This window comes from Molossus molossus, unplaced genomic scaffold (assembly GCF_014108415.1).
Source record: "Molossus molossus isolate mMolMol1 unplaced genomic scaffold, mMolMol1.p scaffold_m16_p_9, whole genome shotgun sequence".
Classification (NCBI taxonomy): domain Eukaryota; kingdom Metazoa; phylum Chordata; class Mammalia; order Chiroptera; family Molossidae; genus Molossus; species Molossus molossus.
In genome coordinates, this window is record NW_023425403.1 from 61,807,501 (window position 1) to 61,832,616 (window position 25,116).

At 49.8% G+C, this 25,116-nt stretch overlaps 1 protein-coding gene across 1 annotated transcript in view; it reads right to left on the reverse strand.

The window, feature by feature from the left end:
* RASA3 (RAS p21 protein activator 3) overlaps positions 1-20,544 on the reverse strand; it is a 119,903-nt gene extending 99,359 nt beyond the window's left edge. Inside the window, exon 1 of the mRNA XM_036250037.1 lies at positions 20,414-20,544. Coding sequence (XP_036105930.1) covers positions 20,414-20,468 — 55 coding nt within the window. The 5' untranslated portion in view covers positions 20,469-20,544. The remainder of the gene's footprint in view (positions 1-20,413) is intronic.
* Between the last annotated feature and the right edge of the window lie 4,572 nt (positions 20,545-25,116).

A 25,116-nucleotide genomic window follows, 5' to 3' on the forward strand; every position in this document is an offset into this window, starting at 1 on the left:
ATACATACTGGTGATCAGTAGATGTAACCTTTGGTATCCTGTTTCTTATAACACGATTCCATGGATTTAACTTTCTGCCCTCATAATCTGCTCTATCAATGGCAGCATCTCATGTCAGGATGACCTGTGCAATGCTGTTTCTTTGCACACGCACTTTTGTGATCCTCCAGGCCCCAGCTCCCCACGGGTTAGGCTGTGCCACGCCCACCATGACCCTGGCAGGAGCCCTACCTCCTTGGAGACCCTGGGGGGAGGGGGGGAATTTTGTGGCTGGTCCACTCACCGCTGAAAGGGCATCCGGGCCCACCACCACCCACATCCCAGTCCTGCCAGGAAGCTCAAAGCCGCCAGAATCAGAGGGTGAGCAGGGCCCTGCAAAGGCAGAATGAACTACGGGCCATCTGACAGGGGCTCAGATTACTGCTGAGCTTTCTGGAATGGAGCCAAGATGGTTCCCGATGGCCCAGCACCCAACCAAACTGCCCTCCCCCGCTGTCATCTCAGAGCAGGTATGAGTCTCTCCCTAGCCTCAGTTTCCCCATCAGTAAAATGGGGCTAATACTGCCTATGAAATGCTTAGCATGGTTCCTGGAACACTCCCAGAATGACCACTCTGAGCCTTTTTATTTCCGCTCAACCCCAACAACCCACCTGAGAGTTTAAATCACTGATATTAGATCAGGGACCAGTGGTTGTCATCACCATATAGCTTTCTTGAAGTCACACCTGCTGAGTGTACATGATCAAAGTGACCTTAGGGGCGTTGGTCTGTCAGAGAGACAACCCTGCTCTGGGGGCTGGGATCCACAGAAAGGTGTGCCAACGATTTCCCCCAATTCACTATAACAGCTATTCAGCTTGAGTTATTCTGAACTGTCCCCAAACGTCCCCATAGTAAATCATAGTCTTCCCATAAAAAATCTGGTTCCATCCACTAAATTATCATAGTGAATATTCACTATAACACAGAGAGGTATATCGAAATAACAGAACTGGCAGCAAATGTAGACGTCACCTGATTCAATCTAGAGCAAAGGAGGAGACCACCGGGGCTGCAATGGGCTAGGGGCTTCATGCCGGGTTAGGGCAAAGCCAGACCCAGGGCCAGCAGCGGTGCCCACCACCGTTTGCTTACAACCTTCACGGGATCAAAATCCCAAGATTTTCCCAAGGGAAACTTTTCTGAGAAACTGTCACTCCTTCAGGTCAGACAAGGCAGCACAGAGCCAGGCCTGACAAATGAGTTCTTAGAACCGCACCTCAGTCATGGGACGTTCATCTGGCTTTATTTCAGGCCGAGCCTCTGGCTCTGTGGTCTCGCTGAAGAAAAGCATAAACAGCGCTGAGCATCTTTTTTTTCATTCATTCCCTTCATGTGTCTAATTCCGTCACAGTTTTGCTCGTCACAGTTTCCCCATCAACACCAGAACCCCGTCCAAGCATATGAGGCCCTGCTCCCAGCCTCCTCTCGTCTCCAACATCAATTCTAAAGCTCAGCTCCAGTGTACACCCAGTCATATTTCGATAATCCCAAACCAACGACAGCTCAAGAACAAGGATAAAATCCACCGACATTTATGTGGCACATCTCATGGGCACTCTACATCCACAGCTCTGTTCCATCTTCTCCCAAGTGGAGTAGCTGTGCAAACACCAGTCTGAAAGGCAACGTTACTGTTCTCTCAAAGTGCACAAGTCAGTGTCAACGCTAAAACTAACCCAGCTGACTTTAAACCCGTCCTCTTCACGTTGCACTAAGGTCTTAACAACCATACATGAAGCTGAGGCCTCAAATTTCTAAATGCCGTCGTCAGTCCTGCCTGGTTCTGGTTTCCGAAGGAGAGACTGTGACAGGCTCCACGTGCCAGGGAAGAAGGGGTGCTCTTTGATAAGGGGGAATCTCTAAGCTTGAAGCATAGGACTCACAGCTTTGGACCCACATAGGATGTTAGCGTTCAGAGTGTCCTAGCAGCAGGTACCCCATAAATGTGCCCCATATCTAGTCACTCAGAGACATAGTGACAGTCCAGTCTCTCCTGCAGAAAGGAAGTGTCAGAGGTTTATCCATGTAAAAGGCACCCGCTGTGCAATTACAATTTTTCATATTCTAACTTTGCTTTTCTGTATTCCCCAAATATCTTCTTCAGTTAAAATGTTTACTTTTATCAACACACACACACACACACACACACACACGCACACAGACGGCATCCAAAAGACTGAAGCCAGCAGTTCTGGCAATCCTCAGGGGGTGCGAGTGAAAATGTGGGCCAGAGACCCCTACAGCAGAAACATGGGGGGAGGGCAGGGGGTGACGAAGCAGAAGACCCTCAACCCCACTGCATTCCTCACTGAGCTTCCTCCTCTTCTTCTCAACCCTGGCAGGAATTAGATTCCCCCACCCCCAGGGGCTGTTGGGGAGGGTCTTGAAAGTTTGCCAGCGCCCCAGTCCAGACCTATGGAATCAGGTCCTCAGAGGGTGGACCAGGCACTGGTGTTGTTTTAAAGCTCTCTAGGGGATTGTGATGTGCACCCCACCCCCCAGCTTGAGGACCACTGACAGCCTGGCCCACAGTGGCTTTCTCTCTGGATTGGAGAGACACAGAAGTGGGCACTGGCCCCCAGGGACTTCTTCTCTGGGTTAGGGAGACAGGAGGTGGCACTGGCCCCCCAGGGACTTCTCCTCTGGGTTAGGGAGACAGGAGGTGGGCACTGCCCCCAGGGACTTCTCCTCTGGGTTAGGGAGACACGAGGTGGACACTGCCCCCCAGGGATTACTCCTCTGGGTTAGGGAGACACAAGGTGGGCACTGCCCCCCAGGGACTTCTCTGCAGGGTTAAGGGGTACCGCAACACATTTTGCACATAAACACCCCACAGCACGTCTGAGAGTGAATCTCACTCCGAGATGGCAGCAGGAGCCTCCGCCCAGCACAGCATATGGCACATCATTTCGCCCAGGCCCCTGATGCGAGGGGGCCTAGAGGGGGCCTCGTTGCACAGGAATAGGCTTCCTCTGAAAATAACAAGCTGACTTCTGGTTAATGCTTGTTTGGGGACCATGAATGCACCCTAAAAAATGGATCAGCCACTAGGGCCGATGGGAGAGATTCTGGCGCTGCGACCCTGAAGGTGGGACTGTAGCAATGCTTCCATTGTGAGGTCTTGCGAAAGAGGTCAGGCTGACATGCATCATCATTCAGGGCTGCTCAAGACAGAACAATTAAACCGACCATACAGAACAGCAAATTGTTGATGCCACAAACAAGCTGCAGACAAGATTCCAGTGGGCTGGTGTCTTTAGAAAAGAAGCATCACTTCCCACGCCCCACGCTCCCACGCAGAACCCAGCCTCTCCACCATACCCATAAAAAGGCTCAGTATTTTCAACTACATGTATGACCATCTTTCTTTCCAAAATAGCCTCTAACCACACAAGCTGTTCAAAAAAACCTCAAATGTAATAACAGAGTATGTAAACCTCCATCCAAGGTCAGTAATTAGGGTTCTCCGACTGCAATTTGAGCAAAGCCAGTACTTCTAGGGGCACATCAAACCTGAACTGTGGTTGCGGTAACAATGCATGGCAGCAGTAATCCCAAATAGAACATGATCAACTTCAAATACCTTCTATTTATGCTATTGGCATAGACTGCACCCTAATTTTTAATTCCAAAGACCAGGCGAGGGAGTGGGGGTTTTAATGGAAGAAACAAAAGCAGGGAAGCCCCTTTGTGTGGTCAGGTATGTGGCACCTTGTCCCACCCTGTCCTGTGAACTCTGGGCCCCACATGCCCCATGAGGACCCAAGACTGGGGCCCCCCGGGAAGTCTGTATGGGAAATGCTGATGTGTAATCAGACCAATCTGGTAACAACAAATAGAGAGATAAGGTAACAAAACCTCCGTCTACTGCTAATGGATGTTGGCATAGCGCCCAGAGAGGGTTCCCGGTAAGGGGCTCCTTCCCTGAGCTGGCCAGCTCCTCACAACTCCCAAGGGAGCTGGAACCTGGCAGCGGACAGAGGATTTTCGCCCAGGACCATCAGGACCCCTGTCCCCAGAGCCAGAGCACTTCCTACTGGTGATGAAGCAGGAAGCGCTGCTGGATTCTCTGCTCGGCTGTAAGGGAACAGTGTGCTTTAGACCAGGGGCCCTCAGACTCCGCTGCATTGGGAACCCTGGAAACAAAGACTGCCAGGCCCTGCCCAGAGTGCCTGCTTCTGTAGGCCTGGGGTGGGGCCTGAACATCTGCTCATCAAATGAGCTCCCAGGTGATGCTGCTGGTGTGGGGACCAGACTTGAGAGCCAGGGTTGAGGGGAAGAATTCCACCAGGTTGATGGTGGGCATGCCAGCTCTTCCTGCCTGAGCAGGTGCAGCAGAGGTGAAGGCAGCCCAGCCTCAGGCTCAGCTCTCAGAGCAAACAGTTTCAAAGGGAAACCTCGGCAGGAAGGAGACCCTGTCCCTCAGAAGGGGAATGGAGTAGGAGGAGGGGGGACACGCAAAGAGACAGGCAGGGGGTGGCTGGGCAATACAGGGCAGGGAGCTAGGAGCACAGAACAGGGGGTGCTGAGAGGGGAACTGGGCAGGGGGGCACTAAGATCAGAGGGGAGAGCTAGGCTCTCCTGGAGGAGGTTGACTGGGAGGCACTGGGAAACCTTTCCTGACTAGGGAAGGGTACTGGGACTGGTCCTGGCACAGCCCACATGAGCAACACTGGGTTGGTCATGAGCCACAACAACTCCAGGGATCCCTTTCTCTGCTCTTCTGCTTTTCACTGGTACAGCTCATTCATGGACAGCACTTCTCTCCTAGGACAGGCCCACACAGGGCACCTGGGGCTGTAGAGACCCACCCCCACCCCAGGGCCCAGCCCGGGCCCGCCAGGCTCCCTAACCCAGAAGACACCCCAGCCCAGCCATCATGGTTTGGGTCTTCCCTGTACAGCCCACTCATCCTTCGAGCAGTTGGTGACAGCAACCTGACATGTCGCTTTGACAGAAAGCAAATTCCCTGTGACTGCAGAGCGGTGACAAGAAACAAAAGAAATAGATTTGAAATGTAAAGCAGATCCCTGCTAAGTCTATTGGGAATAACCCTGTTGCTTTTGACAAACTTCTTAAAAACAGAGAAAGATGCTAATGAGAAAAGTAGATTTGGTAGCCTTTGTTACCCAAATTTCATAATTATGAAACAGTTTAAACTACAGATTTGTTAGCTTGCACAATATCCATTATTTTAGTCCACAAACCATCATCAAGTGTTTACAGTGCAAGCAGACGCTGTGCCTGGTGCCGGGGCCAACAGACTGACACCGCCTGCCCTCGGCGAGCTGATGTTCACTGCGATATTAGAAAGCCAAACCACAAATTTATCTGCAGAGCTCAAAATGATTTCCTCTTGTCACGTGCTAACTTTCTATTCTGGATTTCCTGGGGTTTCCTTTATTAGACTTGAGTCCCAAACTATCTTGGAAAGGACTCTGGGTCATCTCAACCTTGCATATGTAAGAGGAATGTCGGGTGGGAGGATGGAAATGAGAGTAATCAGCAACTGCTCCTGACCAGAAGAGGCCGGAGAAGTGGGCATTTCCTGGCGCTGGCAGCGCATGAGGTCCAGCCACAAAACCTAACTGTTCACTTGCTAAACGGTGCACAATGGGCCAGGACCCTCGTTCTACCTTTCAAAAAACAACAACAGCCCTGGCTGGTTTGGCTCAGCGGTTGGAGCGTTGGCCTGCGGTCCAGAGAGACCCGGGTTCGGTTCCCGCTAAGGGCACGTACCTCGGTTGCAGTTTGTCCCCGGCCCTGGTTGGTCGTGCGGGTGGCAGCTACTCGATGTGTCCCTTTCACATTGATGTTTCTCTCTCTCTCTCTCTTTCTTTCTGTCTCTCTCTCTCTCTCCCTCCCTCCCACTCTATCTGTACAAAAAATGGAAAAATGTCCTCAGGTGAGGATGAAAAAAAACAAACAAAAAACAACACCACCTTCTTCTTGGCTGGTCTTTAAACTGCACGGGCCAAAATGAGTGGAATATCATTATGTATTTAATTTTACTGATAAAAGCAACTTGGTTTTCTTCATCCTTCACTAATCTTTGTTTACTCTTATCCATTAATAAAATGTGAGCAAGTTTTAGTACAAACCGGAGAGTACATTAAACATACTCCCTCCAAAGCTCGTCGCTGTTGATGTCTCAGCTGCCCCTTCCCATGTACAGGGAGAAGGCAGACGAACTCACCAGTGAAGCTTAGTCCGCGGATTGACAGTGTGTCTACTGCTCGATGACGTCCTTGGGCAGACAGCACCCCAGGCACGCAGCCCGGCCTAGCCACTCACAGAAACCTAGCCCACTGAGGCTTCCCTTGCTGTGGGGTAATCTGCAACTCAAACTCCATCCAGTGACCCAGTTTAACAGCCCTGTCCCCCTATGAGTGAGAGAGCAGCAGTTTACTCCAGCATCTCTTGGGCATAGTTAGCACATGAAAACCGTGCCTCAATGACCAGGCCCACAGCATCTGAGAACAACAGCTGGGGGTTAGAGCAATTACACCCCCACCCAGCACACAAAAGCAATGCTTGTTTTAGTGCCTGTGTTTGTGGGGCGCCTGCACGCTCTAAGTACGGGATCATCATAAGCTCACTTCCTATAGTTTCTAAAATAGTTAATTGATTCATTAATACCCACTTCCTGTCATAAGAGCCCTGTGCCACACAGATAAAACCATAGAACGGTCCAGAAAAAAAAGTTACAGAATTCAAAACGACATGTTAAATTACTTCAGTTGTCACCTAAAGTCTATAGTATCAAATGGTCCACTGCTTTTCCAGTTTCTTCCATAACACGTGCAGCTTTGTACACACTTTTTTAACTACACCAAACACTTTACAACTAGCCCAGACGTCAGAAACACCTATTCTCTACTTCCGTTGTATTTCGAGGGAAAACACAACCTCCAAGTTAGTATGTTACTATAGACATATCTGCTCCTGCAAAGCTGCGTTTGTTTATATGTGCGACTATGCTTCACTTTTAAGTCATGACCAGCATGCTTGAAGAAGAAGCAAGAACTCTGTGAAGAGAACACACAGGCTCAGAAGCAGCCTGCAGTCAAGCTGGCCACATCCTGGGGTCCCCTTGGAGGGCAACCTGATGGAACAAGTGTGCAGGCAGGTCCCTCTGAGCCAGGCCTGGCCCCACCATGTCCAGTGAGCTCTATTTTACCTGAATGTGGTTTGCAACTCTGAAACACACACATATAAACATAAACATACAAAATAGTGTCCTGTCCTGCCCTCCTGTTAATGTCCAGATCCCATCCCTAACCTTCCCTACCTCTGCTTTCCAAGGACAACGTGACATTTCAAGAAACCTAAGAAGCCTCTGTTGCAAGACAGACCATTGTTATCTCCCTCTAAGAAAAGGGGAAACAGCCCTGGCTGGTTTGGCTCAGAGGTCAGAGCATCGGCCCTTAGACCAACAAGTTGAGGGTTCGATTTCGGCGCTGGTCGGAGTCATGAGGGAGGCAACCAATGTATGTGTTTCTCTCACATCGATGTCTCTCTCTCTCTCTCTCTCCCCCCCCCCCCTTCCTCCCACTGTCTGAAGATAAATGGAAAAATATCCTCGGGCGAGGATTTAAAAAGAAAAGGGAAAATACTAACAATCAAACAGTAGCACCCCTTCTCCAGAACTGTTCAAATGTAGGGAAACTGCACTTATAAATAGATGGAACTTGAGAATAGGTAAAGTCTGATGTTAATGTTTGATTTATTTCCAATGATAAAAATTCAGTAGGGGCAACTAGATATAATTAAAATTAATTCTGCATGTATCGTTTCTGTTATTTCTGATAATTCGCTGCTTTGGAAAATACACTGTATGCAGTGTGTGGTGTACATGTGTGTGCATGTGAACAGGTGTATGTGCATGTGTGTGCACACCTAGGTATCTGTTTCTGGAAGAATAGGAAGAGCAGCTTAGACCTGTCTCAGTCCACCTTAGCACAAAGGGGAACTCACCTCCCCATGATCTGAAAATTCCTCATATCATTATTCCCATACACATGTGACTATTTCAATACGTTTGTTTTCTTTATCCTTTAGTCTCTAACATCTTGGAAGGCAAGACCTCTATTTTCTTTGCATCCTGTGAAACCCCTGGTTTATGGCTCCATGGGCCCATATGAAGCATTTGAGGGTGGCATCTAACTACATGAAACACTCAAGGGAGCACACATCAGGTCCCCTTAGGCTAACTTCAGCCAACAGTCAGCCTGTGTGATTCAGAATTGCCACCTAAGCAACCCATGTGTACTTCATAGCAGGAGGAGAACTTCCGAAAACTAATTTCCCCCCACGAGTATTTATGATTAATGCCTCAAGTCAAACTAATAGTGCTAGTCGTTGCTTTGTAGTGACCCTAAAAAGCCATCTGTCTTACACTGACTTCTGAAGGCTACCCCATCCTGGCCCACCCCAGTCCTAACACAAAATCAACAGTTTTACATCCCCCGCAGTATTTCCCAGGTTAGATGCACACGGAAGTTTCCCAAACGGTCCTGAAGCACTGTATTTGATAAGCAGTGCCGGCACCACTTGTAGGCCGCAGTGACCCTGAAGTCAACCGGGTTCTAAAGCACGAGGCAGAGCTCTGGAGGTCCACGCGCTCAGGCGACCACCCACCAGTCCAGGGTGGATTAGGGACCCAGCTCGCCAGCACCCGGCCCTCTTTACCGAAAAGCAGCAGATACTTTAAAAACAACAACATTCTCACCGTGGCCGGTGTGGCTCGGTTGGTTGGGTGTTGTCCCCTGCACTGAAAGGTTGCCAGTTTGATTGCTGGTCAGGGCGTGTGGCCAGATTTTGGGCTCCATCCCCCGTAGAGGCACGAAGGAGGCAGCCTATCAGTGTTTGCTCTCACATAATGTTATTCAAAATCTCTAAATAAATAAATACATACATACATAAGTGAATGCATTAATTAATTAATTAATTGATTTAAAAAACCTTCTTATAGTCACCAACCCGGCAGACTCCAGTGCAGTTACTAACAGAAAAGTGGGGCAGGGAGAGGGCGGTACATGTAAGTAGCACCGCTCCAGCGCTCCAGGAAAAGAAAAATGGAGAAACACAAAACTAAATTATTATTGATTATAGTGAGTAATGATCAGATGGAAAAGAAATCAAAGACCAGCCTAAGTCAAGGGACCTGACGCCCAGCCTGCTCCCTCCTCTTCCCTCCTGGCCACTCCCAACAGTCTGCTTGCCCAGGAAGGGCACGAGGCAGAGGGAGAAAGCTTCCCTGAAGGGAACACAGAAATAAACTCTAGGAAACAAAATAAACTGAAAATCAAGATACTGAGCAAAAACATAATGACAAGTGGTTTTTCTCTTTCCACACAACCCTTTATTTCCAGTCGGGACATGCATAAACACATTCTTGGGTCCAAATGCTGAAACTCTTTCTCCAGATACTTGACGCAGAGCTGAGCAGAGCAGGAAATGATGAACAGAGAAAGGAATGCCACAGACTCCAGATGGACGGAGCCAGCTGGGGGGGCTCAGGAAGCTGCCGAGGTCTTCTGACCATCACCTCCCCGGGATTTCTTAGGGAGTCATCACTGTGTAACTACAACTGCAGGGGACAATCGAGCCACCTGCAGCCCACCCAGCTCAGTGGGAATCCCACCAGGCAAGGACATCCCCCTTCCAGGAAGGTATTGGTGGGGGCTGCCAAGCTCGGGGCTCCCACATAAGTAGGCTAGTTAGTTCCTGGGGTTTGCACCAATAAAGCCTGGTATGAAGCAAAAGCCTGTATCTAAACCCCCTCTGACCCTGCCCCAAGTTAAGAAGTGGAAGGAACTTCTCATCAAAACCTGCAGAATCGACCAGGGATCGCCTTCCCCTTACTGACGCTAGACCAAGTTCCCATTCCATTAGGTGAGCTAAGCCACTGGTCACTTCTGACTACAGCTCAAGTACCAGTGTTTGCAGTAGTTTCCTTTTCATGTTTTCCCTAGAATAACATCCCTCTCTGAATTCCAGTATATTTTCCTGAGTAGCCCAGCCCAGCCCAGGGTCCTCAGAGCTGGGCAAAGACTGGGAACTCCCATCCGACTGCAGTCAACAGGCCAGAAACAGATAGGGAAAAAAGCTATCAGAAAACCCCCAGGTTTCTGTGAAAGGTTTCTGATCAAATATAAAATATTAAAAAATCAAAAACAATTACCGAAAAAGCTCTCACATTATAGAAAGTGGAAAGGCAGGTGTCACAGCAGGGAGGCCCCAGGGCAGGCAGGGAATGCCTCCCCAAACATTCAGGGCTCTCAGATTGCAGGTGTCCCCAAACACACACACACAGACCCCTGGGGATCGGGCCCACATGAGCCATGTGACCATCTGCAGTGTCTCTGCAGCCTCCACCATGTCAAGAAGACAAAAAAGGATCCAGGCTTGCTTGAGAAACAGGACCCATTTTAAAACTCCACCTACCTTACTCGGGCACACAAGACCAGTTCCTGGGGCCATGGACCTTGGCTACCGGGTAACAATATGCAGAAGACACTGGGAGCCTCCCTTACACCTCCACTCCATCCCACCACCACACTGGGCACACAGCACTGTGTACCTCTACTCCTGAAACATGCCCCAGGGCCTGTGTGTGTGTGTGTGTGTGTGTGCACGTGCACGTGTGTCACGTGTGCATGTTTGTGTGCGCACATGTGTCTGGGTCACTTGTTTATATGTACACGTGTGTGTGTGTGTGTACAATGTACCCCTGTGTTTGTGCCCATATGTGTGCATGTGTGCACATGTGCCTCTGTGTGTATGTCCAGAAGTTGGTCAGAGCTTATGAAGTGTGGTGTGTGTTTTCCATGTGAACATCATATAAGCAGAATTTACTGCCCTTGAAACTTTTCTATAAAGAAGATAAAATTCCCAATTGTTTGATCCTAAGTTAAAAACCATTTATGGCTATTGGCTCCAGGACAGGCCAGCAGAGCCTCCTGAGAAGGCTGAGCTTGCCAGCCTAGTCCCTAGCAATCTGGAATTCCCCAGCCCAGCCCCCATCCCAAAGGCCATGGGAAAACCAGTCCGTCACAGCATCCTACGCAGACCTCTAACAAGAAGCCAGCTTGGCCAGGTCCCCTGGGGTCTGCACACTGATGGAGTTTCCGGAACCAGTTCTTATTCCTGGATCTCTGCTGATAGCTCTGTACCACAGTCTGACCCCAGCCTTGGAAAGCCCCAACTGAGCTGGGCCAACATAAGCAGATGCTCAGCAGCTTGCGGACCTGGAGCTGAACCACCCTCCTGTGTGCCCGAGTTTAACTGCCCCACTCTACCTTCCTCCCACCTGCCCTGCCCTGCCACAGAACCCTCCATCTGAAGGTCTCAGAAGTTGCTCAGGCATTTCAGGCAGCTCAAGACACTCCGCTGGGAAGTGGGTCAGCAGGCTGTAAGCCCCCCGCTGTCTTGGCCTTTCAAGGACCACAGGTTTATGAGAAAGTGTTGCTCTGCTGAGTAAGTCCCATAACTGTTCATTTAAAGATTCACTGAGCAGGAGAAGGCCTCGGGTGGGAAATCAGCTATCTGTTTGAGGAAGTGATTTGATACACACCCAAGAAGGCTGTTCCTTATTAACCACAGAAGCGCCTGAGCCTGGGTAATTGCAAGTTCAGCATAGGACAACTTGGGCAGTCACGACCTTTTGCTGTGTGACCTTGGGAGGCTCCCTGCACAGGACTGGTACATGATTCTGACATAACAATGTCCTACAGGAGCCATCTGTCTCACTCAGCATGTCCATGGCCCCCTAAGCAACCCTTGATCTGACGGAGTGAAAACGGACAGCGTACACAAAATCAAACAAAGCGACTGTTTTGGTAACTCCCAGAAATGGATTTAGAACCAAAAAGAAAAACCACAAGAGTTAAAAAGGAAAAGAAAATCTTTTTCCTCAGAAGGAAAACAAACACGCACACACAAAACAAAGCAAAAGAGAAGATTTCAGGGCACATGTAGCATCCTCAACTACTTCACAGGTGTGGCTGCGTGAGGATCAGTGGAGATTACTCTGGGTGGCTTTTTATAATGACAAAGAAAGAGAAGCTGGCCCTGACTCAAGTGGCCAGCACACAGATCACGCCTAATTGGACCCTCGTGGCACTTTACAAAACTGTGAGTCCAAAAACAAGGCTCCAGAAATAGATACATGCACTAATAATTAGCACGCTCAATTCTGTTCACTGTCCCCAAGAACCCAGAAGCCTGAGCCCAGTCCCAGGATCCTGTCTGTCCTGGAGGCCAGCGAAGCAGGAAGACGGCTCTCAAGAAGGGCCTGGTGACTGGGTCCTGCTGCTGGTCCACTCGCGGCTGCTGAGCAGAAAGCCAGAGCGCAGGGGATGCGGGCACCAGGTTAGGAGGGCACTGCCACCCAGCGTAGGGACTTCACCTTGGGATTATATCCCGTTAGCAATTGAGGGCCAAGATAGAACAGTTCTTCCTTTGGGGATTATTCAGGTAACAAGAACAGGAACAATGTGAAGAGGAAAACACAGGCACAAGAGTCATTCCCCAACTGACTCAGGAGTGAAGGGCTCTGTGCTCTGTGTCTAGACAAAGTTTTGATTTACAGGTAGCCCTATGTGCGGCTTCCAGCCTCCCCCCAGGCCGCCGAGGAGCATGCTGACCCGGAACGGCATGTTTCACATGTTGAGATACAACATTTACCAACCATGCTCTTATACCAGGAGGCCGAATGTTCCCAGCGTGGGGCTCACACTTACTGGAAAACTGAAATAACAATGCCACATTTCAGGAGATGGAGAGCTAGGGCCCCAGGGAATCCAGTCCTACACGCAGAAACATGCCATGTATTTTCAGACACTCAAAGAATAAGGAATCACCATCTTTGATCCCACGGACATTTTGATGATCCATCATTTCCACCAATGATAAAAAAAACACTCAAACCGAAAGCGTCCCCGACACTGATCCTGGGTAGGCTTGAGTGAGACCTAACAACCCCCCTGTGAGAACAGCTTCCTGGCCCACAGAGCGAGCTGGGAAGCCAAGAACTGGGAGACACTCATCTCCTTATTTCGAAGGATGATCATGGGACTTGCATTTATACCAAAGTTTGAATACGTTAACTGTTATTTTCAGAGCTGCCTCACGCGTAAAGAAGAGCACCGGGTCATCTGCTGTGTATAACATGACTTTAAGTTCCCTTTCCCGTGTCAGAGTTTCCTGAACACAGCAGCTGCAGCGCCCACCCTGCTCAGCGTGTCGGAGCTGGTCCGAGGCTCCTCTCCGGAGCCAGCCCTGGGCCCTCGCTCTGACAGCCCTCACTGTGCTCCGGCTTGTTAGTCACTCATTTCTGGACTCTGATAACAGCCCTGCCTCTCCCACACTTCCCTGCACAGAGCGAGCCTTTGACAATGCAGGTAAATCAGTTTATCTTCTGGGCCTTGGTTCCTCTGCAGAACATGGTTCCTTCCATTTTTATAGGTTGCCATGTGTTTTTATTTTATTTATTATTTATTTATTTATTTATTTTTTGGTACATGCCCCTAACAGGAACCAAACCCAAGACTCTCTGGTCCGCAGGCCGATGCTCCAACCGCTGAGCCAAACAAAGCGGCCAGGGCTGCTGTGTGTTTTTAAAGTCTCCGTTTACCTATCTATATACAAATGTCACATCCATGCATAATAGTCATGTCCCTGCTTTTTCAAACAGATCATTTACTCCTTACTTGCTTCCCTCTTCCTGTGGAAGCATTTCCACGCCCCCCACCACACAGAGTCCGCTGACGGGCTTGTGTCAGTCTTTATGTCCACACTGCACATGCTTGTTACTCTTTAAGGGGATGACCTGAGACAGACCGTCTGTATTTCGCTTTTCTTTCTAGTCACACCCATGGAAGTCCTGCCATCATGTGGCCTGGCCTGGCCGTCATTCCTCTGAAAGCTGCACCACACTCCGCGCTGTGGAAGACCATACTGCAATCACCCTTCCCACTGGCATATACTTTTGCTATTTGTTCATTTAACCCTGACTGTGGTGCTGCTGCCATGAACATTCCTGTATATCTGTACCCACCGGTCAAAGTCAGAACATCCGGTCAAGCGTGAGTCCTCCTTTCCTTTGCTGAGTACAGACTCCCACCCTGACATCGGGATGCAGAAAACTAGACCACCAGTGAGGACAGACCCCCACCAAGCGCCATGATCTCACACCTGCTCTCTCACCTTGGACTCTCCAGGGGTAACCAGCGTCTGCAGGACTCCACATTCAAGTCCCCATGAGGTACGCCCGTGCGCCCCACTCTACCCACTCAGAGGCCAGAGGCCAATCCACACACCTCACTGGCCGCTCCAGCCAACCATTGCTGTCCCCCAAAGCTGCGTCCATGGCCCAGCTCTGCATCGCACAATCACCCCCTCCTTCAAACTCTTCAGGGCAGGTTCAAGGCTGCTTTTCCCTCTCCTACCTGCAATCACACAAAGTGCAGCTGTCCGTATTTGTTTAGTGGGAACACTGATTTGTTACAAGATTAACGTAACAAATAGCTTCAAACTGGAACTTCAAATGTACTATTTACACCTATCAATTAAAGACCAGAGCAGTGGAAGTGCCTTTGTTCGTTAAGCTCCCGAAAAAGGTCTTACTCTCCACTCTGACAAAGAAACTGAGGCAGAGAACCTGGATCTGTCTGAAGTCACAGAACTAGTGAGAAACATCGCCGTGACTTGATCTTGGGTCTCCGATTCCAAGTGTGGTTAGCTACACTCCTCCACTGGCTCCGAGGGGCTCTTGTTCCCACAACAGCAGCCTGCAAACTCCAACTGTGAACACAGCAGCCTGACCATCTTCAGCATCACTCGGAAGTGTGACTTGCAAACCTCACACCTCAGGCCTTAGCAGCTACGACTCCTGCTTGTTCCGACAAATATATCCACCCCTTTCTAAACATGTGCACTTCTTATGACTAAGACATGTGCCGGTGTTCTCATTCCCCAAGTACCTTCAGGAAGGTGTGAGTGTTTATACCTTGTTAACTTCAGAGAAGCACATCTAAACATTTTCTACCAAATGCTATATTCCAGCCAAGTGATTCCATCTACAGGGCAGCCCATATTTGGCTCCCGCCCAGGTTCCTAACAAGTCCGGGGGCTGCCTGCGTTGCTGATGGCCCTAATCGAGAACCATCTCTGGATTTCTGCATTCTGTTCAAGATCACATCTTCACAATTTCTATCCTCTCCACCTCTTATCCCAGTACCGCCTGGTCAGTGTCTCAAGGCAACCAGGCCAGCTCTCCCCACAAGATCTGCACTATCCCCACTCCCAACCACCACCACCACCACCACCATTCAAATCCAAGATCATGAACACAGAAAAGACAGACAGTGTTAAGTGGTGAGGAGAACTAGAACGTTGGCATAGCACAAAAGTGGGTTCAAATCCCAGTTCCACTCTTACAGGCTTGGTGACTTTGGGCAGGTTAGTTAAATTCTGTAAGTCCCCCTTCCTCAAAGTGGATGTCACAGAATTCCGAGAATTCAAATTACAGTGAGATAATACACACAAACTAGACGCTTGAAGTCTGCATCTCTCGCCACCCCCACACACTTGCATTGCAGCCCTCCCCCTTCCCAGGCAAAACCTGGAGCCTCAGGCTGAAATCATCCTTGGCCCTGAGCCAAGATGCTCCCTGGGCGCAGCCCAGTTCTGCACATTAGTCCTTAGGGGTTAAAAATAGCAAAGGCATCTAGCTGATCTCGGTTAATAGAATATCCAGGTTAATTTTAGCATCAAAAAGCTCAAGAGAATATAAAATCCCTGATGCCAAGAACCACATATGGCCTCTTTTTACATTGTCAAACACACACACACACTAATGTCACGGATATAAGTCCCTTAAATTCACAAAATGTTTTCCCTAATTGAGAAAACACGTGCTCTTCAGCCCTGTGAAGACACTGCTGCTAACAATCACTACTTCAGTTTCTCAGGCAGGACCACCCTCGCATCTGATCCTTACGGGACCTGGGACAGCCACACTGCTGCTGCCCACAGAGGAAATCGGGTTACGATACATTTCACACTTTTAGTGGAGCGGACCTAGAACCCTGAGGTCCTGACCGCTGCGGTCTGAGTCTTTTCACCATCTCCCCCCTCGCCAGCTGCCTGGCCAAGGGAGGCACAGACTAAGGACCCTCACCGCAGTCCCTGTTCTCTCTCAGTGCCCTGCCGGAGGCACCCCTCCTCCTGGTGAGATCATGTTAGCCACTAGGTGGAGGGAGGGCAGAGGCTGGGCAGGGCCACGTTTTGCTGAATGGGAGGAACTGTCAGTTCCGATATCCTCGTGCTGGACGGGACTGCCATTGCCCTTCTTGGCAGAGAAGCTCTCATCTTACAGAGAAGGAACAGGAGAGCTTGCCCTGAACCCTGTGAGCACAAGAGGAGCGGCCGCAGGGGATCCAAGGAGAAGGAAGGCAGAGACGGGTCAGAGGAAGGCCTGCAGCATGGAACCAGGCAGAGCTCAGCCTCACATGGGACACACATGCCAACACACCAAACAGATCCAAACTGCACCCCAGACGGATGAGGAAAACCAGGAACATGGCTTTACTCACTCTGACTCTGAAGTGCCAGGCTATGCTTTTGTCTGGCTTGACAGACACACCTTTGTCTAATGCTCTTAACTGACCACATTTATCAAGATAAGATACACTTAAAAATCAGTAGTAACTACTAAGGAAAAGGAAAATATCACTGGGAAGTGAAGCTATCTCACGCCTAAAGGAGTGTTGGGTCCCAAATAACAATGGCCAGCAGAAGTGCTTTCCCTGAGCTCTTCCCCCAATCAGCGCCTAGAAATCTTCAAGTTGTTTCCCTTCCAGGGCTGAAGCCCTGACTCATGGAAAGTCAGAGCACACTTCCTCAAAGTAGTCATCTCATAGGAAGTGCATTCAGCGTACACGACATGAGACAGCGCTGTAAAAACAGTTAATAATTGGCACCAAAGATAGACAATGTTGAAGATTTTTAAATGTCCTAAAGAACTATCCAAAATAACACTGCAAGACTTAAATGCGGAAAACAACAGGTTCAAGATGAAGACTCAAAATAGTTACAATAAAAACATCTCACTTTTATTTGGTACTTTCTTATGTATCATCTCATTTGCAAAAGGCGAAAGAAAAAAGAACGGTGAAAAGGAAAGAAGATTTTTTTTCCATTTCCCTCAAATTTAGACTCTCAATGAGACCAAGTGCTATCACACTTTCAAAACTATTTAAGAACTAAAGGCCAAAGCTCCTACACCTAAAATAAAACAAAACAAAAACCACCTCTTCATCCCCTTCAGTGTTCTGCCTTTTTTCTATGCAACAGTAGAGCTATTGCTTACTGGTATAACTTTAAGGAGAATTTTTTGTTTTGTCTTTTTTTCTGGGAGTGAGGGGGCGGGCATTAATGTAAGCCTGAACAACACTGTCTTGTAAGCTCCCACCGGATGCAGTACACAATAAGAGCCTGAATTTTGCAAATGGAAAAATGAGGCTATGAAAGGGGAGGACACTTGCCCCGGGTCATCTAGCAAGCCAAGAGCAGCCACGGGGCAGGCAGCCAGCTAGCCTGGAGACAAGGCTCAGAGATGAATGGACAGCTCGGCCAGTGTCTCTCTTTAGAAGGAGAGGCAAGTGTGCATGTGACGGTGTGTGCAGTGTCTCATGCACATCTGCCCCTCCTCCAAATCAACTACAGTGTCCTCATCCCCATGCCTTCAAGATCAGGGCATTTGGGCAAGTCAGAGCCAAGACAGGCCACAAACAGAGGACCAGGGTAAGAAATCAGCACATCACCCACCTTGGGATCATTATACTGTTCTACTAATAGGCTTTTCTTCAAGTTAACTATGCCGCAAACCAGCCCATCCACAGTTCACCTTCAGAGTCTCCAGCCCAGCCCAGCCCAGCCCAGCCCAGCCCAGCCACTAACTCAGCAGCACAGCCTCTTCCATGTATGCGCTCAGATGCAGGAAGAGGCCCTGCCAGTTCTGTGTGTAGGTCCTGGCTCCCTGCATGCCCCAGCTATAAAGACGAGACACAGATGTCACCCTCCTATAGCCCACCATTGTAGGCAAAGACCCTCTTCAGAAAGGGGAGAGAATAGGGGCTTCTCAGAGCAGGAACCATGTCCAGAGAGTTGGAAGGCTGGTGCAGGGGTGTTTCTGCCTCATTGCTATAGCTCCCAAACATGGGGGTGGGGGACTCCAAAGGCTCTAACAATACCCATTCCCCACGTGGGGTTAGAGATGGCAGATGTTCCTGTCACTGCACTAATCCTCAGCTGAGCTGGGTATTTCTCTCAGTTGTTTCAAATGGAGCACACAAGAGAAACCACATAACCAAGCAGCGTCTTCTGCCCCCTCTTCCACACCAGGTTCCTCCGTGTTAGGGTCCAGGACCCTCCCAGGGGCATGCACTTGGTAGGCCAGTGGGGCTGCTACCCTGAACATGTGAGTGTCTCCTCACCTTCCTGCTTCACGCGCTAAGTCATCTTGGAAAGAAAGCAATGCTCTCTGCTTAACAAACCACAGTTCCAGAGCCCTGCTTGAGTAGTCTGAGGCTGGCTGACTGTGCTGGGCCTGGACCACACAGTCCCCAGACCCATTACTGCCCACTGTACCCAGAACCCTGGCACATTCCCCCACAACCACACCCCCACTTCTATGTCCCTATCTTCTCCCCTTGATTAAGGAAGCACCTCAAATCCTCTGAGATCCACCATGCAACTAACCAGACCCAGGCACTGAGCTCTTGGCTGAGGGGACCCTAACAGAGGCGCTTTCCCTGCCCCCACTTCAGGTGGAGCTCAATGTTGAATCTTTCAGTGTGAGAGTGCAGCAGACTTCAACCAAGTAAACAAGAGAAATCCTCTCCAGGCTGACTCCTCAAGGCTGAAGTGCTGCCACATGCTATCTGCAGTGCTTCTGAGCCAAAAATCAACAGCGTCTCAGCAATGATCCATAAACCAAAATAAAGCAGACAGGAAACAACATGCTGATTTGGGGTAGCTGGAATTCCTCAGGCAGCATCAAATGTCATCAGCAACTGACACTTCAACAGTCACTGGGTGCCTGGCTCTGTTCCCTGTGGCCCTTTCTCACAAGGGAATACATGGAAATGTGGGGCACTCCCAGGGATAGGGAGTTCAGTAGTCATGAAGGACCCCGAGGATGACGACACTGGGTCCTCAGAAGCCTTCTCCAACAGGAACTGTCCTCTCCCCGCCCCCTGCCCCCCCAGCCACCCCCCCCCACACACACACACGCTTATGGCATTAATGTATAACAGTACTTCCAAGCTTGGATCCTGTTTGGGGGTGAGGAGGGACTTGCACATCACCCTCCCAAGATAAAACAGAACTAGAAAAAAACAAATCTCTCCAGATAAACCCAGGAAGTCCAGATATAGCCCTCCAATCCACTCCAGAATCTGCATTTCATTTCCCTTCCCCCCTTCTTGGGTCCAGTGAGAAAGGCAGAATCCTCCCGGGTGACAGGGCCTGAATGGAAGGCCCCGGTGGCCAAAAGGTTCCTCCGCCAGTTCTCAATGGAAGGTGGGGGAGGGGTGGCCCTGAGGGAGCCTGGGCCAGAATGCGCTCCACACATTCACAGGCAGACATGCACACACAAACACACATTCACCTACACAGATGTGTGCACACACAGGCAACAGTCAGCAGCCCGACCCGGGCCCCATTCCCCTAGGGGAACATGTGGAAGAGCTTACACGTTCACAGAAAAGGAAGTTTCTGGGTGCAGCAGCTGATGAGAGATGCCGAACCCTGATATCGGTGGATTTGGCACCTGAAATGCATGCTTCCACAGTCCCCACAGACGCGCACGCATTTATGCACACAGAGGCACACACTCATGCACACAACAAGCAGGCACACAGGCACACACTCCTAGAGGGGACAGAACCCGCGTCCTAAAACGCACCCCCCCCTTCCTTACAGGAGACCCCACCCCCGGCAATGCACCTCCAGGGACCTGGGACTGCTAATGGAGCAGGGGAGGCGCGGGGAGCTGAGTTCCCCGAAGCCAGCGGGCCCGGCTCGGCCCAGTCACGGTCCTCTGGAAGAGGTGGGGAGGGGGCCGCGGCTAGCAGACCGGCCGTCCTCTGGGAGGTGGACGGGGCGCAGTCAACTGACCGCCAGTCCCCGAGAGGTGGGGAGGTGGGGAGGGGGCGCGGCTCGCCGACCGCCAGTCCCCAGGAGGTGAGGAGGGGGCCTCGACTAGGAGCGCGCATCTCCAGGAGCGGGTCGGGGACCTGGGAGCGCCCGCCGCGAGACCCGCGAAGACCCTGCTGCCCCTGCCGGCTCCCGGACGCTCACCGATCTTGATCTTCACGCTTTGGAAGACCCGGAGCCCCTCTTCCTCCACCGCCATGGTGGTCGGAATTCGCGCGCCGAGCCCCGCGGAGTACACGGAGCTGGAGCGGCCGCGCAGTCCCAGCGCTCTGCGCCCTGCCCTGCGCCCGCCGGGTCCGGGGCTCCCTGGCCTCCCGGCTCCTCCCACGTGCCCGCCCATCGGTCCTGCCCAGCTCCCCATTGGCCGAAGGCTAGCTGAGGGGCGAGGACGTGATGACTCCACCTACAGCGCGACTCCAACTGCCCATTGGCCGAGTCCCGGAGAGGGGCGGGGTCTGTCAGAGGTGGGACCCTGTGTGGGGTGGCGGTGGCAAGGGGATAGGAAATGGGGGAACTGAGGAGGATGCGGGGAAGGGGGCCGCGGAGGGGCGACAGGAGGAGCTGGGGGAGAGGGGTGTAGTGGTGAGGCAGTGCAAAGGGGCCGGGTGAGGAGGGGGCGCAGGGAGGACCGGGCTGCGGTGGGGGGACCGGCAAAGTACACTACGGCCTGCTCTCACCCCTAGTCTTGTGCAGGGTCCCATTCTCACTTCTTTTACTTGTCTGTCTCAGGGTCCCCTCCTGACTTCCTCTCCACTTCCCTCCTCCCCTTTATCTTCATAGGGGCCTCCACCACACATACACCCAGCATGTATCAGAATACAAGCTTAGTGAAGCTAGGGGTCTGTTCTTTTCTCTGCCTCATTCTCACTTCCTTACAAACAGATGCTTAAGTATGTGTTTAAAGAATTAAGAACCATTCTTTACACTAACTACTTGAGCTTCCTTCCAGGTGCTCAATCATCTGCTTGCGTTTATCCTCTCAAGACCTTCATATGTGGTGATTACTGGCAGTTTAACATGAAAGCGATTTCTCCGTGATTTCTCAGTGTTGCTGCCTCTAACTCTGGGATCTCCGGAGAGTTCTGTAGTGCATGCTGTGGTGTGCTGTCCAGATTTCCCCCTTAAGACCAAGGCTTTGCCTCCTGCAGAGTAACTGAATAGCAACCCCAGTTCCTGAGCCTCTCAGAGAATTGGCTGAGGCCTCTGTAGCAACTGAATTGTGGTTAAGCTGCTTCTCAGCCCCATCCTTCTTCCCTCACATGCTCCTGGGGCTTTTTTTCTGAGAACACTCCTGATAAATTCCTGCACACAAATCTCTGCCTCAGAGTCTGTTTCCAGGGGGAACCCAGCATAATACATTTGGGGCCAGGAGTGTCTAGGAGCAGCCTCTGTGATGGGTTTTGAGAGCTGGATGCCCACTGGCACATCACTGGAGGCACAGCAGCCCTGCCATGCTATAGCAGTGGAAGGGAAGCCTGTAGAAGGAAACACAGGGCGGGTGCAGTGTTTCAGGCATTGCAGAGGTTAGGAAAAATGATTATTTGGACTGTGGAATCAGGTTGCTCTTGCTGAGGGCAAGGCAATGAAAAACATCAGCAATTTAAAAGAAAAGTGTTACAGAAAGAGGGCTTTTTTGGTATCATGAGAGACTCTCATCTCCTGCAACCAGAGAACCAAAAAAGCTGCGAATCTGAGCCAGGACTTAATCATGAAGATAGCAGCGCTCCAGAGAAGGTTGAATGCTCAACCCAAGGAAGGTTGCCGTACCAAGGTCAGGACCCTGCTTGGGAAGAAGAGCGGCCCTGATGTTTGGGGGAGGAACTTTTGGATTAATGCACTCACTAATCTTGAATCCCAGATTTCCTGACTCTTCTGGACCTGAAGAGGTGTCGCACTTCTCCCTAACAAAGGCAAGTGCTCTCTGTGCTTGAAGATGATACAGAGACTTCTGCAACGCAATACATACACCCCAATGGTCTGCCTCCAGCTCATTCCTCCACAACATCTGCATCACCCAGCTAGAAAAGTGCTAGGCCTGACAAGGGAGGAAGGTCCCATTTGCAAAGGAGTTTCAGGATCTAGGAAACCTGTGCCAGAGGGAGCTGGGAGAGTAAATGCAAAACCAGATCCACAGAAAAGTGGACTGAAGGGAGACATAACAAAGATAGATCAGGTTAGAGCTTATGGATATGGGATTACTCAGCCGTGATACAGAATTGGGCACCATGGCAAGTACCATGTGGAAGCTTTTAGAAAGTGATGTCCCTCACAAATAAAGTAGAAATGCCAGGTGGGCATGGCAGACAGCAGAGGAAGGCATCCAAATGCTCTGAGAAGTGGCACCAAAGAGTAAATAGACTCCATAAATTCAGAAACCTAAGGACTCTGTTTATAAAAGCAATGATGAATGTGCTGGGAGATCCTTGGCAGCGGCTGGCCACTGTGGGACAGGCTGAGGGTAGAGGTGCTGTTACAGGGAGCACTGGGCTCCCTGATAGCAATGAGGATGATCAGATAGGGACATAATAGAGGCCAGGTGGTGATATTTTAACGATCGGCAGCAAGGCAGGTACAATTACTATGGTGAGCAGCAAGACTGGAGTGGTAGCCTGGGCACCCTGAACCGCAAAGAGCTATAGAGATGCTCAACTGAACACAGCGTCAGGGGAGGACAGGAGCCAGCCAACAAGAATATTTATACAATCAAAGGAAATCAATGATAGATATCAGGAGGCTGAAGAAAGTTGCCCCAATAAAATGTCACAGTCTCTTGCCCAGTTTCCAGACATGAGCCAGTTCTCATCCCCAGAACCCACTGACTGGAGGAAAGGACTATAAGTATATATGGTAAGGATTTCCCTAGGGCTTCCCCCAAAGGGGCCTGAAGCCAGTTACTCAGGTGGGAAAGGGAAACACCTAGATATTTGGAGGACTGTTGGGCTTGAATCTGAGTCAACATTGGTACCCATGGACCTAAAGTGTCCTTATGCCCCCGTTAGAGTAGGACTTGTAAGGTCTAGAAAATAAATGAAGTCCTGATCCAGGAGGGGCTCTCAGTAGCATCACTGGATCCATTGACCCACCAAGTGATTATTTCCCCTGACACTTAATGTGAAATTAGTATGGACGTATGTGACGTTTGTCAGAACACCCACATTGGCTTCTTCATGTGTAGGTTCAGAGTCATCCCAGCAGGGAAGGCCAAGTGGGGTGCCAAGATGGAAAATCAAAAACAATAACACATCCTGGAAGAAAGACAGATCAAGGTTGCCATTAAAGACCTAAAAGGTTGCCCTGGCTAATTTGACTCAGCGGTTAGAGCGTCGGCCCACGGACCAAAGTCACTGGTTCAATTCCGGTCAAGGACTCGTGCTCGGTTGTGAGCATGGGCTTCTCTTTCCCTCTAAGAAGCAAGGAGACCTGCGCAGCACGCTTCCGGGATTCCTTCCTTAACCAAGCTTAACCTCCGCAGAACTGCAAGCACCATGCCTTCCCAAAGTCATGTCTGCTCAAAGGAATTCCTTTGAGCCTTCGTTTTCTAAATTAGAATCTGTTCCTTTAGAGATGTGATGATAAGAGACAGGAAAATATTGAAGGATTAAAGGAAAAGGTATTAACTTCATAGAAATTATCTATAATCTCTTTTTTTTTTTTTATCCTCACCCGAGGACATTTTTCCATTTTTTGTTCAGGTAGAGTGGGAGGGAGAGAGAGGAACAGAGAGAGAGAAACATCGATGTGAAGGGACACATCGAGTGGCTGCCACCCGCACAACCGACCAGGGCCGGGGACAAACTGCAACCGAGGTACGTGCCCTTAGCGGGAACCGAACCCGGGTCTCTCAGGACCGCAGGCCGACGCTCTAACCGCTGAGCCAAACCGGCCAGGGCTATAATCTCTTTTATTTATAACTCAGTTACATGCTTCTCTCTTTGATAGAAGCCGCTTCTGTACCCCCAAAACATATTTCTTGAGGAGTATCAGTCTCTCAACAAGTGAATATTTATTTATTGCTAAGACAACATGATCATATCATTTGTTATGAATATCAGATCAATCCACTTTGAAAAGATCTGAAGTGACATAAAATAAATGTCCAGTATATAATAGAATAAAATTTAAAGAATACAAAAAAGCATTGAAGAAACTAGTGTATGGAACAACTACAGTAAAAACAGCAACGGCAATGAATATAGAGCTTTGAGTTTCCTAGTAGTCAAGATGAAAAGGGAAAGATGGAAATATGGTCTCTCACACAGGTTATATTACCTAACAAAAGAAAGTGTATCAGTTTTTTTCAGAATAGAATATTTTGGCCAGCTAAGCAATACAAGAAATTTTTAGATAAATTTTCCATTAAAGATATTCAACAGTTTAGGGACGGATGTTTTCAATCTCAAATGACCAACCTTTGCTGATATGCTCACTACAGTGCCTGGCACATAATAAAAGCTCAACTAATATTTATTGAGAGAATGTAGTGGTTTCTCCTATTGATCATGAAAAACTTGGGAACACAATGCTAAATCTTAATTCTCTGATAAAATTTATTTAAGCACTTGGAGTCAGAGAATGTAGTTCCACCCTGGTTGGTTTGTCTCAGAGGTTAGAGCTTCGGCGGGTGGACTGAAGGGTCATAGGTTCGATTCCCAGTCAAGGGCACATACCTGGGTTGCATGTTCGGTCCCCAGCTCAGGGTCATGAGGGAGGCAGGAGGCAACCATCAATGTAACTCTCTCACATCTATGTTTTTCTCATGCTCTCTTTCTCCCCCTCCCTCCCTTCCACTCTATCTAAAAAAAAAAAAAAAAAAAAAAAATCAATGGAAAAATATCCTCAGGCGAGAA